Consider the following 13,231-nt stretch of genomic DNA (forward strand, 5'->3'; position numbering starts at 1 on the left):
TAGCCTCTCGGTCCCTAGCCTGACGTTCCCCCTTCCCCGCATGACGTCATCCCCCGCAAGGACCTTGCAACGAGCTACGTATGAGAGCTGGGGAACTGTTTACGGGTGGGAAAGAGTGCGGATTGGAAATGCATGCAAAGAAATTACATCATAATTTAGACTTAAAAACTCTTTATTCTTCTTTTAAATATTTTTTTTTCTTACATATTATGGACTAAAAACTAAAGCTGCCAGCTGAAAGAACGGAAACAGGTGGTTAGAACAGTGGCACGTGTACGTAATAAAAGTATAGCAAAGAGAATAGAAGTACAGAAACGGAATGATGGAGTGGATAAAGGACGGTGTAAGTGATATAAAGGAGATGAGGAGGATGATGGAGAGGATGGTAAAGTTGATGGAGAGGAACAAGGAAAGAGAGAGTGAGGAGGAGGAAAGGAGAAGAGGTATAGAGAAAAGGTTAGAGAGAATGGAGGAGAGTGAGAGGTTATGGAAAATGAGCATGCTAGAGGAGGAGAGTAGAGAGGAAGAAAGGAGAAAAGAGAGGAAAGAGTGCGGAGAGAAAGAGTTGGAGAAAGGAGTTGACAGGAGGTGGAGCGTGGTGAAAGGAGGTGGTGAAAGGAGAGCGGAGGAAAGAGGAGGAAGGTGAGGAAAGAGTGGAAGAATGGAAAGAAGCTGCGGGAGAGGACGGGAGAAGATTTGGAGGAGAGCGGATGGAAGACGGCAAAAAGGAGGCAGTGCAGCGGAGGGAAGAGATGGCGGTAGGAGAAGGATGTGTGAGTAAAGGACAGAGTGGTGGAGATATGCAGGGGAAGGAGGAGAGCGGAGGAAGAGAGAAGAGAGTGAGCGCGGGCGGGAAGATGAGAGAAGGGAAGAGAGATGAGGTAAGGGGGGTCGAGGAGAAAGGAGGAGAGAGGGCACTGGACGGGGGGGTGAGGTAGGTGGTGAGAGGGAGGAAGATGAAGGGGGAAGGGAAATTGATGAATGGGAATGAAGGGGGGAGTGAGAGGGGTAAAACAGAAAGGGATAGTAGGGATAGTAGGGAGAAGGAAAGAAGCGGTAGGGAGGAAAGGAGGGAAGTAAGAGTAGAGAAAGGGGCGGGGGGTAATACGGAGGGAAATAGAAGGGAATGGTGGTGGAAGTTGGTGGAAGAGGATGATGAAGATAGGGGAAAGGATAGGGTATGGGGAAAGAGGTAAGGAGGGAAGATGGAGAGAAAAAGGAAGGGAAAGGAGGGGGGAGCAGGGTGGAAAGGAGGATAGGATAGGGAGGAAATGGGAAGGGATAGCGGTAGAAAGAGGGAAGAGATTAGAGAGAGGGGGGAGAGAAAGAGAGGCGAGAGAGAGGAAAGAGGAAATAGAGAGGAGAAGAAGTAGGGAAAGGAATATAGTTTGGTGAGGGATAGAGGGGGAAGATGAGGAAGAAAGAAGACTGATGATGGAATGGTTGATGGCATGGGCATTAGGAAAGGAGGTGAGGGTGAGGGAAGTTAGGGAGAGAACGGGGGAAAGGGGGAAGAAAGTGCTTATAGTGGAATTAGAAGAAGAGAGGACAGGGAAAAGTTGTTAGAGAGAAGGTGGGATTTTAGGAGAAGGTGGGGAGTAGGCATAGACGAGGATTTGACGATGGAGGAGAGGAGAGTAAGATGGAAATTGTTAGAATGGGCGAGAGAGGAAGAAAGGAAAGGGAAGGAGGTTAGGGTATGGAACAGGAAAATAGAAATAGACGGGAAGGAATGGGGGTGGGATAGCGAGGGAGGAGAGTGGGTTAAAAGATAAATGTAGGGAGGCGATAAGGTGAGAGGAGGGAGAGGTAGGAGGGTTAGAGAAGGGCAGGAGGGGGGAGGAGGATAAAGAGGAAGGGGAGAGGAGGAAGAGGGGAGTGGAAAAGGGTGTGGGAGGCAGGTTAGAGTATTGTGAGGTCTCCAATTGGCCAGGTTAGGGGAATGAAAAATTGTGTAAAAGGGTGAGGGAGAGAGGAACGGAGGGGGGATAAAGAGAAAATGGAGTATGGGGAGAGGGGAAAGGGTGCGGGAGGTCAGGATAGATTATTGTGAGGTCTATAATTGGCCAGGTTAGGGGATTAAGAAAATTGTAAAAAGGGTGAGGAGGAGAGGAAAGGAGGAGAGGAGAGGGAGGAAGAAATAGAGGCCAGGGAGACAGGAAGGAAGGAAGGAAGGACGACAGGAGAGGAGAAGAGAGAAGAAGAAGAGGGTGGATGTATGATGTATGGTGAGGAAAGAGATTGGTAAAAAAGAAAGGTTGAAGATAGTTGGGTAAGAGGGAAGAGGGAAAAGGGTGTGGGAGGTCAGGTTAGAGTATTGTGAGGTCTCCAATTGGCCAGGTTAGGGGAATGAAAAATTGTGTAAAAGGGTGAGGGAGAGAGGAACGGAGGGGGGATAAAGAGGAAGTGGAGTAAGGGGAGAGGGGGAAGAGTGTGGGAGGTCAGGTTAGATTATTGTGATGTCTATAATTGGCCAGGTTAGGGAAATGAGGAAATTGTAAAAAGGGTGAGGGAGAGAAGAAGGGTGGAGAGGAGAAGGAGAAAGAAGCAGAGGCAGGGAGACAGGAAGGAAGGAAGGAAGGATGACAGGAGAGGAGAAGAGAGAAGAAGAGGAGTGTGGAAATATGATGTAATGAGAAATGAGAACTGTTAATGTAATAGGAAAGGTAGAAGATAGATGGGTGGATGTAAGGGGTTTGGCGGTCCCCTGAAAACGCCCCGCAATCCCTATTTTGGGCCACGGAATAAATATTCTATTCTATTCTAAAGCTGCCAGCTCACAATCGATGAGCTGATGCTTGTGGAAGGCGTCGCTAGCGCGTATTACATTTGATACTTCTTCAGGATTCATTACATTGGACGCCATATTTGAAAATTGCGTAAACTTGATATCGACTGTATTGGTAATTTTAACCAATCGGTCAAAAGTTACATCAATGCATGGATCGAGATCGAACATACGGTGTAACGTCGATTCGATCATCATCATGCATACATTTGAAGATTCAAGACTTATTAACTTGGCGTCGTTAATCGTACGAACTCGCACTGTTAACGGTCCAACGCTTACAAAACTGTAGGAATCTTTAGAATCGTTTCGAAGCAGATTCTGAATATTGTGACGTTGCTCGTAGAGTCCTTTCCACGCTTCGAGAGATAGTATCAGTTCCTTTCCTCGATGATCTCCTATGGCGATTTCCACGTAACTCGGTGGATCCACTTTGATACCAATTTCGAGGAATTTAAATCCCGTAGCTGTCAATGCATATCGTCTACCTAGTATACGAACTGCACGAGGCTCCAACGAAATGCTGTAAAAATGAAATTAGTTTGAAAAATAATACAATTTGTAAAAATATAAAGACAAAAATAGAAAAATAGAAAAAGTTAAACTTACTTGTCGCATTTGTTCTCAAACGATGGAGTTTCATTACAATTCGGTATGTAATTATTCGCATATCTGCCGCAGCCGCTGCTTCTTTCAGCATAGTACATATTTCCAGATTTTAAAAGTGAAACCACCAGCACGAACGGTTAACGCTACACTTCGTATAAAGAAATTAATCGAGTGTTGTACATGACGCTTATTTTTAAAAGTAGTGGGGTAAATGTGGTGGGAGATTCTAGAATACTATTGGCGCTATGAAATTTAGGAGAAGGGGAAACGGCGCTCGGATAAAAAGAATTCTTAGAAACGATTCGTGAGGAAAGGATTGGGGAAAGGGAATAAGAGATAAAACACATTAATGTTTAAATATTTTATTTTTCCAAATCTTGCAATTCTTTCTGGCGTTGCGACCACCAGTTAAATATTTTGAATACATTTTGTAATGCGCAATTCTTAACATGTTTTCCACATCGCATAGTGTTTTTAACATCTAGATTATTTAGAGACTCGATATCGTCGTAATCAGCATCCAAGGTCTCAATAATGAAACCGTTTCCCGCATCATCCAATATATCGGCTAACCATTCTCGCTTTTCAAGTCCTTTTACATATACGAGAATGGATTCTTCTTCTTCTTCATGTGGTCCACCAACGATAACTGTTGTAATCAAACGCTGAGCCATGCTGTATGGAACGTTGCCATCTACCCATTGCAATCCATGATTATTTCGAGTCAACCATGAGGCTTGGTGTCTCTCCGATTTTATGAGCACACCCCATGGTACAGGATATGCGAAAAAATAATGTGATAAAATAAATCCTCTTCTCAGGATTGCCGCTTCCTTTACAATGAATTGTTTATTGAGGATAAACGCCTGTAGATCCACAAACGTTGGTACGGACATGACGAAATCTCTCTCTTCGATGTATAAGTTAAAAAAGAAGAATGACAACCATCTCATAACACTTTGATTTATATTCTGCTATGCTTCCCCCTCTCTAAATTGTTGGTGCATTTAGGTGATTTTGCGCACAACGTTGGTCAACGGGTTGTACTGGATCACGCGATCATGTATGATGAGACAGTACGCAGAGGTATTCATCGGCACGTTTTCCTTACACTCAAATTCCAATCTCACATCCACGGTTGCGCTCTTGATCGATTCGTTTTGTCGAGAACAATCGATGATTACGAATGGGCCGTTACGTAGAAACATTGAGACGGTGAGACTCGGCTCGAGATACTCGTACCCGTAATAGTTTTTGCAGAAACGTGCATACGTGTCGTACAGAATCGACCATCTGTTTTTATCGAAGTCCAGATTCATGTCGTCGTACGGATAACATTCCGAGTTCAGATAGAGTTTCACGTTGGTCAATTTACAATCGTCGAATCGACTCATTTCCTCAGACATGACATTCTTCCGGCCTGTCTGCAGAGCAAAGATAACGTATCGTGGTTTCTCCAGCTGAGTCGCGCTTTTAATGGCTCACGAATGCTTGGTTTTACGCTGCAATAGCGGAAACTCATACAGATCCCACGAGCGAAAACCCATGCTGAGGTAGCGTCCGCTTTCCAGAGCGCGCAGCATAGACAGCTTCTTAATCTCGCTCAACAACACATGTGGCATTCGCTATTGTATCTTGAATATGTTGATCACAGGCTCCAGCGTCGAATCTCCAACCAGACAATTGATGTCGTTGCGCGATCGTATTGAGATCAACTCGTGACGAGCATTAATCACCACTCGTCTGTAATCCTCGCAAAATCCCAATAACATGTAGAGCGGCACGCAAAAATTGAAGTTTCCATTCACAGTAGTCGGATCACTCCAGCTGGCGTTTCTCATAATCTCGCTTCTATCGGATGATATCGTTACATAGTTTTTGAGCATACTTGTTATTCCCACGTTTCTGTTGCGATCAATCTCCACGCCATCGAGTTCATATCGAATCTCATCAAACATGAATGCGACGCAATTATTTCCCAGTATCACATCAGATCCTTCGGCTGGTCTATTTATCCTTAATTCTCCTTCGATGTATAGAAAACTGTCAAACGGCAACGTATACAGATCCTGTTGTTGTATGGGTATTCTTATCTCATCACTGTGTCCGAACGTGGTGTTGGCGAACGGGTTGTACGTGTGAGTCTCAATTTTGATGATGCGATCGTCGAAAATTGGCTCTTCCCCGATGTTGAGGATGTCGGTCATTGTTCAGATATTTCGCACCGCGAATCCCAAAGATTGTAAAAACGCAACGTTTGATGCGTTCAGTTTCTTTTTCTTGGCGCAACCGGATGATTGGATATTAGCGAATGTCGACGTTGTTGTTGTTGTCGCTGGCTCCGTAAAGATTGTGTTATCTCTCGTGTCTTTCGATCCGTTCAACACAAGCATCTCCTACGCCGCACACGTACGTTATCGCTGTCGTCGTCGTACGTGCAATCTAATGGTGATCTCTTCTCCTCGAAAATCGAGCAATCATCTGTCCTGGTCGACAACGCGTAACGTTAAATCCGTTATGCTCCGCACGATGATCGGCAAGTAAATGATGTGCGTCGGTGTTTCCGATATCTTATATCCTGGTGGTACCCTTGGTGAAAATTCATGTATCGTATGAACGAGTTTGCCGTTGCTGTACGCGCCCGCGGTCACGTTACACTCTACGCGGATAATGTTCACGTTGATAATGTTAATCGGCATGTCCGACTCGTACCATTTTCGCGGCTGCAGTATACGGTTCGAGCCCGCGGTCACGTTACACTCTACGCGGATAATGTTCACGTTGATAATGTTAATCGGCATGTCCGACTCGTACCATTTTCGCGGCTGCAGTATACGGTTCGAGAATCCCAGCAGCGATCCAATGTTGTTAGGCTTGTTAAAATTCTGTAGGCGCATTTGATCTCACTCCTCATCATATTGTAATTAGCGCGGAGCACTATCGGGTATTCTTCATCTTCAAAGTCACCATTGTCAATGTGTTTTTTATCGTCATCACGAACAGCGTGTCGCGGACGTTTTCGTGAAATTGCATGTTTCAAAAACTCATGTATCGCTTGCAGCTCGTATGATCCCTCGGGAATCGTAATTTCCGCGTCATCTTTGCCAAAGTAAAATTTATTATTCGAGGAATTCACGTTCGATATCGTGTGATAAGTCTCAAAATCCGCTAGACCGAGTTCGTATTCATCGTCGCTCAAATCAATGGCGGGAAAGTCTGCCGCGAGGACGCTACTCTTTCCAGTCAGCGTGAATGTCATAGACATATCGGCAAAACTGTTTAACGAATACTGAGTTAAATAATGCAATGTCCGTCTTTAAATTCACGTGTACAGACCGTTCGGAGAAATTGCAACACAATTGTCCACAGATGCTCTGATCATAAGTTTGAACAGGTGTGTGATTGTACTGTATCTTTGTCACATTCCGCCCGAAATATTGCACCAATTCATTCGGTGGTCGAAGATTGCCAAAACTGTCGAAATATATAGCGCGATTCCCCCTCTTTGCGTACGCCACCCAATGAGTACCCGATCCTTTAGCGTTATCCAAATTTATGATGCTGCTCTCGTTTTGATATATACCACCGATCGGTAGCGAATCACGCATGAAAACACCTCTAAAGTATGGAATGCGCATACGTTTTGCCAGTTGTAGCAATTGTATGTTGGTAGTTACGCCCTGTGGCATTTTTAGTGTCTCTTTGACGTTTTTTTTTCCCCCCTTTTTTCTCGTTGAAATTCCTCGTCCGTGTTTGTATGGAGCGAGATACAATCCGTGACCTTCCATGGCGCGATTGTGACGTAGCATCTCTTGCAACTGACGTTGTGCAGCTTTTCCGTCGTTCACCATATTTGCTACACCAGCCGCTCCACCAATCATGGATCCAAGCGCGCCCAACATTGGTGGGATTGGCAATATGCCACCGCGTTTCGATACCGAAAGTATCCGTTTCTTCGTCGTCTTTTTCTTTGTCTTCGTCTTCGTCTTCAGGCCCATACCGAGCTTCGTCTTGGTTTTCATCGCTGTCCAGACAGCTGTGGCGGCGGCTCTTTCACCGAGAGTCGAATCTCTCGCAATGATACGATTTCGCGCTTTGTCGGCGAGTATCTTATCCGCCACGTGTCTCTCGGTGAGATCGTTGCTCCGAGAGTACGCAATATCGTGTTCACGGCACGCCGTGTCCAATGAGTTGATACCTCGATCGCCTCTGGCTAATCGCTTTTGTAGCCGCGTGCCCGGACCACAAAACTGATAGCCGGGGATATGGAATTCGATTGGAAGTGCGTTTATTGCGTGATTTAATAGTCCTCTACCTATTTTTTTCGCTGACATTCGCTGCAATCCTTTATCATCGGCGCTGGACCGTCGATGTGCGTTCGCTGTCACGGTCGATTGTAATGTTCGAAACAGCGGCGACAGGCCTGAATCTCTGGATCCGCCTTTATGTGTTCCGGAAGCTTGTCTCACACGTAGTGGATGTGATTTTCACATTGCAGTAAAACTGCTTTTGGCACAAATTGCAGCTGTTCGGCGCTTAAACCGTGAATATCGGAAGCACTTGTTAGCAAAACAAACATTTTTTCGTTACTGAGCGATTCGTGGTTCCGCGCAGCTATAAATAGGCAAGCGTTCGATTCAATCGGGGAGTGGGAAAATGAGATTCGTGCGACAACCTTTGACGATACGCGTGACGAATTGCGACGATAGATTACGCTCGGTGGGGGACAACGCGGAGATGCGCAGACATGGTACGATGTTGCCGACTACTATACGCGTGATCGTATGCGGCCCCTCGAATTGCGGTAAAACTATCGTCTTGATTAGTTTGATAGAAAGCCCGCACAGTATTTGCTTCGAAAACGTGTACATGTACTCAAAGTCACTGCAACAGCCGAAATATCGGTATCTAGAGAATTTATTGACGTCGATCGAAGAAATCGGCTACTTTACATTCTCCAATAACAGTGACGTCATTCCACCGAGCGAGGCATGTCCAAACTCGATTTTCATCTTTGATGACGTGGCGTGTGACAAGCAAGATACGATAAGAGAATACTTTTCAATGGGACGCCACTCGAACGTTGATTGCTTCTATCTCTGTCAGACGTACGCGAGAATACCAAAACATCTTATACGCGACAACGCGAACTTACTGATCTTGTTTAAACAGGACGGTACCAACTTGAAGCACGTGTACAACGATCATGTGAATACCGACATGTCGTACGAAGATTTCAGTAAATTATGTCGTATTTGTTGGCAACAAAAGTATGGATTCCCAGTGATAGACAAGGACAGCTTGCTTACAAACGGGCGATACAGAAGAGGATTTAACGAGTTTGCGATACCGCAAAACGATTAGTCGCTGCCGATATTCTGTCGAGAAGAGTGAAACGCGAGCACTCTGCAGACATGGTTGATAACCATAATATTCGCGAGCGTGAAAAGATTGCGAAGGAAATTGTGAAAACGAGCGAATCGATCCGTAAGAAACATCGTGCTTTAAACTGGTAAGATCGATGACGATATCGCAATCAAGACTCACTTTAAACCTATTATCGAACCACTACAAAAGATTGTCGACAACGCGAGCTTGATCGCAGTGAAATACGAACCTGAGAGTAAAGCTGACGTGAAAATTAAAACGTTACCCGCTGTTAAGCGGTACGAGGAGGAGGAGGAAGATGTGACACCGAAAAAGAGAAAACGACCAAACACAAATCGCTCATCGACACCACGTACATCGGACGGATTTTTACTGGATGAACCACCGATAAGCTCTACACCGTCCACCCCTACACAGTCCGCGACAACGAGAATCCTACCATTTACAATACCCGAATCACTCGCAAACGAAAATGTTTTCGAAACCACAAGCAATTCACTTGAAACATCCGTTCAAAACACGTTACAAACGTCGGAAGGTCAAGAAATGTTGCGAGAGCACTTCGGACCACTGAGACAAAAATACATGGGCGCTCTCCTCGGTGGCGATAAAAAAAACGAGATCGATCACGTATATGGTGTCTATTTCGAAAAAGATGGAATGTTGCTCGGTAACAAACGATTTAACATGGATAAATATGATTCTATAATTATAGACAAAGTAAAGTACATTGGTACACCTGGATTATACGAGCTAGTCTTCAAGAGGATTCCCGATGATGTTATTTACACGGAAGACGATTTGCAAAAATACAAGAGCATATTATTGGCGACGAACGCGCATAAACGCAAATATGAAGCGCAAGGTCAATTACGGAGCAACAGGGGATACAAATACAAACAAATAATCGCACCGTTGATGTCAATTGAAAAGAAAAAATCTGGAAAGGGTGTATTCATGCCTCAAGCGATGACGCTAACCGACAATAAAATCGATTACGTGCACTGGGACGACCCCAACGAGCTAGTGGATCGGGTACGATTGCTCGATGCTTCGCGCCGAGCTGGCCACAACGCTCACGACAACGAGATCCTGTCGATCATCGAGGAACTTCGCGAAGCAGGCATTATTATAAATTAAACGGGGTCTCGGCAAAACTAATCAGTCGATCGGCGTCATTCGCACAGAAAAATGTCTATCAACAAATTTGGATTATTCGAACGGAGAAATGATGCAACTGGCACAAGCGATCATTGGGATAGATTGGTGAGAAGTTATGTGCGCGGAAACGCTCTGTGTCGTGTCGCTACAGACTATGATGCAAGATCGCGCAAGATTCGTCGTGTAGCGCAACCTGAAGCTGACACTGATGCTGTCAACAAACTGTATGTGGAATCCTGCGTTAAAAGATTGATGAATCAACAGAAAGAATCAGATGAGAAGCTGACTTCGTTCGAGAAGGACGTGCGAACAGTACATACTGCGATAAACGAACTTCAACGTACAGCTAATGCTAACTCAAAAACGACTATCAACCTGAATGAGCAGCAGTGAACGGGTTAGGAGCGGCTATCGAACGGTTATCGAACGGCTACGAACAATTATCGAACGGCTACGAACAATTATCGAACGGCTACAAAGGATTATCGAACTGCTATCTAACTACAATTAGTGGTAGTGGTAGTGAACGGCCTAGCAACAGCTGCGAACGAGGGTACGAACAAGTCATTAAAGGCTACATACAACGCTACTATCAACTCAGGAACGGTTGCAAACGGGTCAGGAACGGTTGCGAACGGGTCAGGAACGGCTACGAACGGGTTAGAAACGACTGTGAACAAGGCTGCGAACGAATCAAGAACGATTTTCGAATGGGTCAAGAACGGAAGTAAACAACGCAAGAACGGCTACGAACGGCTCAAGAACGGGTCAAGAACGACTATGAACGGCTCAAGAACGGCTCAAGAACGGCTACGAACGGCTCAAGAACGGGTCAAGAACGACTATTAACGGCTCAAGAACGGCTACGAACGGCTCAGTAACGGAAATGAGCGATAAAACAAGCAGCAGTAAACGACGATCGGGAAAAAAAACCGACGAAGCAATGAAACAACATAGTTTGGAGAGACGGCAGTTGGTGAACGAACTGCACGCGCCGGCGAGAAAAAATTTTCCCCGAAGACATGTCATAGTGCGAGGATACGATGATCTGTGGCAAGCCGACATCGTCGAGATGCGTCCGTATTCTCGTTTCAACAAAGGTTATCACTACATACTCACCATCATCGATGTATTGAGCAAGTACGCGTGGGCCGTACCACTCAAGAGTAAAGGTGGAAGCGAGATGGCTGACGCTATCGCCGAAATAATTTGAGATAGCAAGAGATGCCCAAAAAACATGCAAACTGATATGGGGAAGGAATTTTACAACGCTGACGTGCAACGGCTTATACGGAAACATAACATCAATCATTATTCTACATATTCGGTAATGAAGGCATCGGTCGTCGAGCGATTCAGTCGTACGCTGAAGAACGACATGTGGAAGATGTTTACGCTGAATGGAACTTACAAGTGATAGACGCGTTGCCGCGACTCGTATCGGATTATAACGCGCGAAAGCACCGAACAATCGGCATGCGACCCGCCGACGTCACCCCCGCGATCGCTGATAAACTTTTAAAAACGGTATATAGTAACATAAAGATTGCCGCTCCGGCGAAATTCAAAGTAGGTGACTCGGTACGCGTTAGCAAGTACAAGAAACTTTTCGAGAAGGGTTACACGCCAAATTGGACGACGAAGGTTTTTAAGATTGTTAAAGTGCAGCGTACTAATCCCGTAAGCTATCTATTCGAGGACTATCGCAAAACATCTGTCGCTGGAGCGTTTTACGAGTGAGTTGCATCGCGCGAATTATCCGGACGTGTCTTGTGGAGAAAGTACTGCGCAGGAGGGGTGACGAGGTTTACGTGAAATGGCTGGGATTTGACAATTCACACAATTCTTGGATACATAAGAACAATGTGATTTAATTCATATAGACTATTTATTTTAAGAAAAATATAATATGTACAATGTATAAAATATATAAAATATACATGAAATATATGAAATACAAAATCTTTATTAATACATCCTTTCCTTTAATCGTTACAATATATTACACATATGTTACATAACAATATATCATACACACACACACACACACACATTATACTACATTATAATTATATTATATTTTATAAGGGTATCTGGTAATGTCCCCATGGTAATGTGTCGGTCGAATCAGGTATAATATACCGCTTATCGTCGTACGGACTTAGAGCAATTTTTGTCTCGCGGATGGTATACACCATGCAATTTCGATCTAATACATGACTGTTGACGTGTCATTTCAATCTCTTCATTCAGGCATCGCGTATAATCGTCGAATGTTATACTACGCGCTACGACATTACTTTTGACACCTTTTGCTTTTTTAGTGTCTTTTTTGCCGTCCACCCTCACCGCGTACATTTTTGCTCTAATGCCCGACGAATTTGGACATTATCGCGCCGTTATTCTCGTCTTTCATCAAGCCTGGCACCTTTTTGTTTGCATGCGCTATACCATACGCGTTGTCAATTGGATAATCGCTCGTATCGAATCTAGCGATATCACGTTTCATGTTCTCATACACATCGTTGCACTCGATGTGATATATTAAACTGTCGGTGTCGGTGTACATTATCCGATATCTTTCACGATAGAGCGGTGACATGTACTCATAGTGAAATTCGTACAGACACACTTTTGATATATCGAGTATACACATACCAACATAGATTGGTTTGTTAAATTTTACTTCTAGTTTACGTAATTCAACGGCGATTAAATTTTCCGAAAAGACGCTCCTGCTATGGAAATTTGGTTTCGCGATCATCGCTTCCGCACCGTATCGTCCGTCCCACTTTGTCAATAATTTTACATCTACATGATTTCGAACGTTTTCCATAGTTTTGCCGAATACCGCGTTGTTCATCAATTTGTACAAATTTTTTTCAAAATCATTTTTCGCTTGTGTTCTAAATTTTGTATTGAGTTCGATGTAATCGCGGAGCCATGCGGATTGAGTAAATTGTAATCCGCGATGTATCTTTACGATACGAAGACCGTGACGTGTACACTGCTGCAGGTTGCGATAATGTATGACGTAACGCTTCTTGTCATATAGCGTCGCGAGGAGCTTATCTTCCCGCTTGCCGGGCGGCTTGTCGCGCGTCGGACAGAATGGTAGGTCAATGTGTGTGTTGTGTTTATTTTGTGGGTATTCTAGATCAACCTCGAGAATATAACCTGTGAGCGAATCCGGAGCGATCGTGTTAACGTCAAAGTTTGAAATGTCGTCGACCCATCGAAAATCGGCATAAGGCAATGGTTGACACATTGCCCATCCATACAAAT

The 13,231-nt window shown here is 44.6% G+C and overlaps 1 protein-coding gene across 1 annotated transcript; it reads left to right on the forward strand.

Moving 5' to 3' along the window:
- Positions 1–322: 322 nt before the first annotated feature.
- LOC145937883 (uncharacterized) lies at positions 323–9,925 on the forward strand. Its single transcript, XM_083041244.1, has 2 exons — positions 323–385; positions 8,915–9,925. The coding sequence occupies exons 1-2, from the start codon at positions 323–325 to the stop codon at positions 9,923–9,925; spliced, it is 1,074 nt and encodes a 357-aa protein (XP_082897370.1).
- Positions 9,926–13,231: the final 3,306 nt, after the last annotated feature.

The sequence above is a fragment of the Prenolepis imparis genome, unplaced genomic scaffold, assembly GCF_030444845.1.
Source record: "Prenolepis imparis isolate NDT839.2.m4 unplaced genomic scaffold, iyPreImpa1.0 SCAF_6, whole genome shotgun sequence".
In the NCBI taxonomy this organism is placed as follows: domain Eukaryota; kingdom Metazoa; phylum Arthropoda; class Insecta; order Hymenoptera; family Formicidae; genus Prenolepis; species Prenolepis imparis.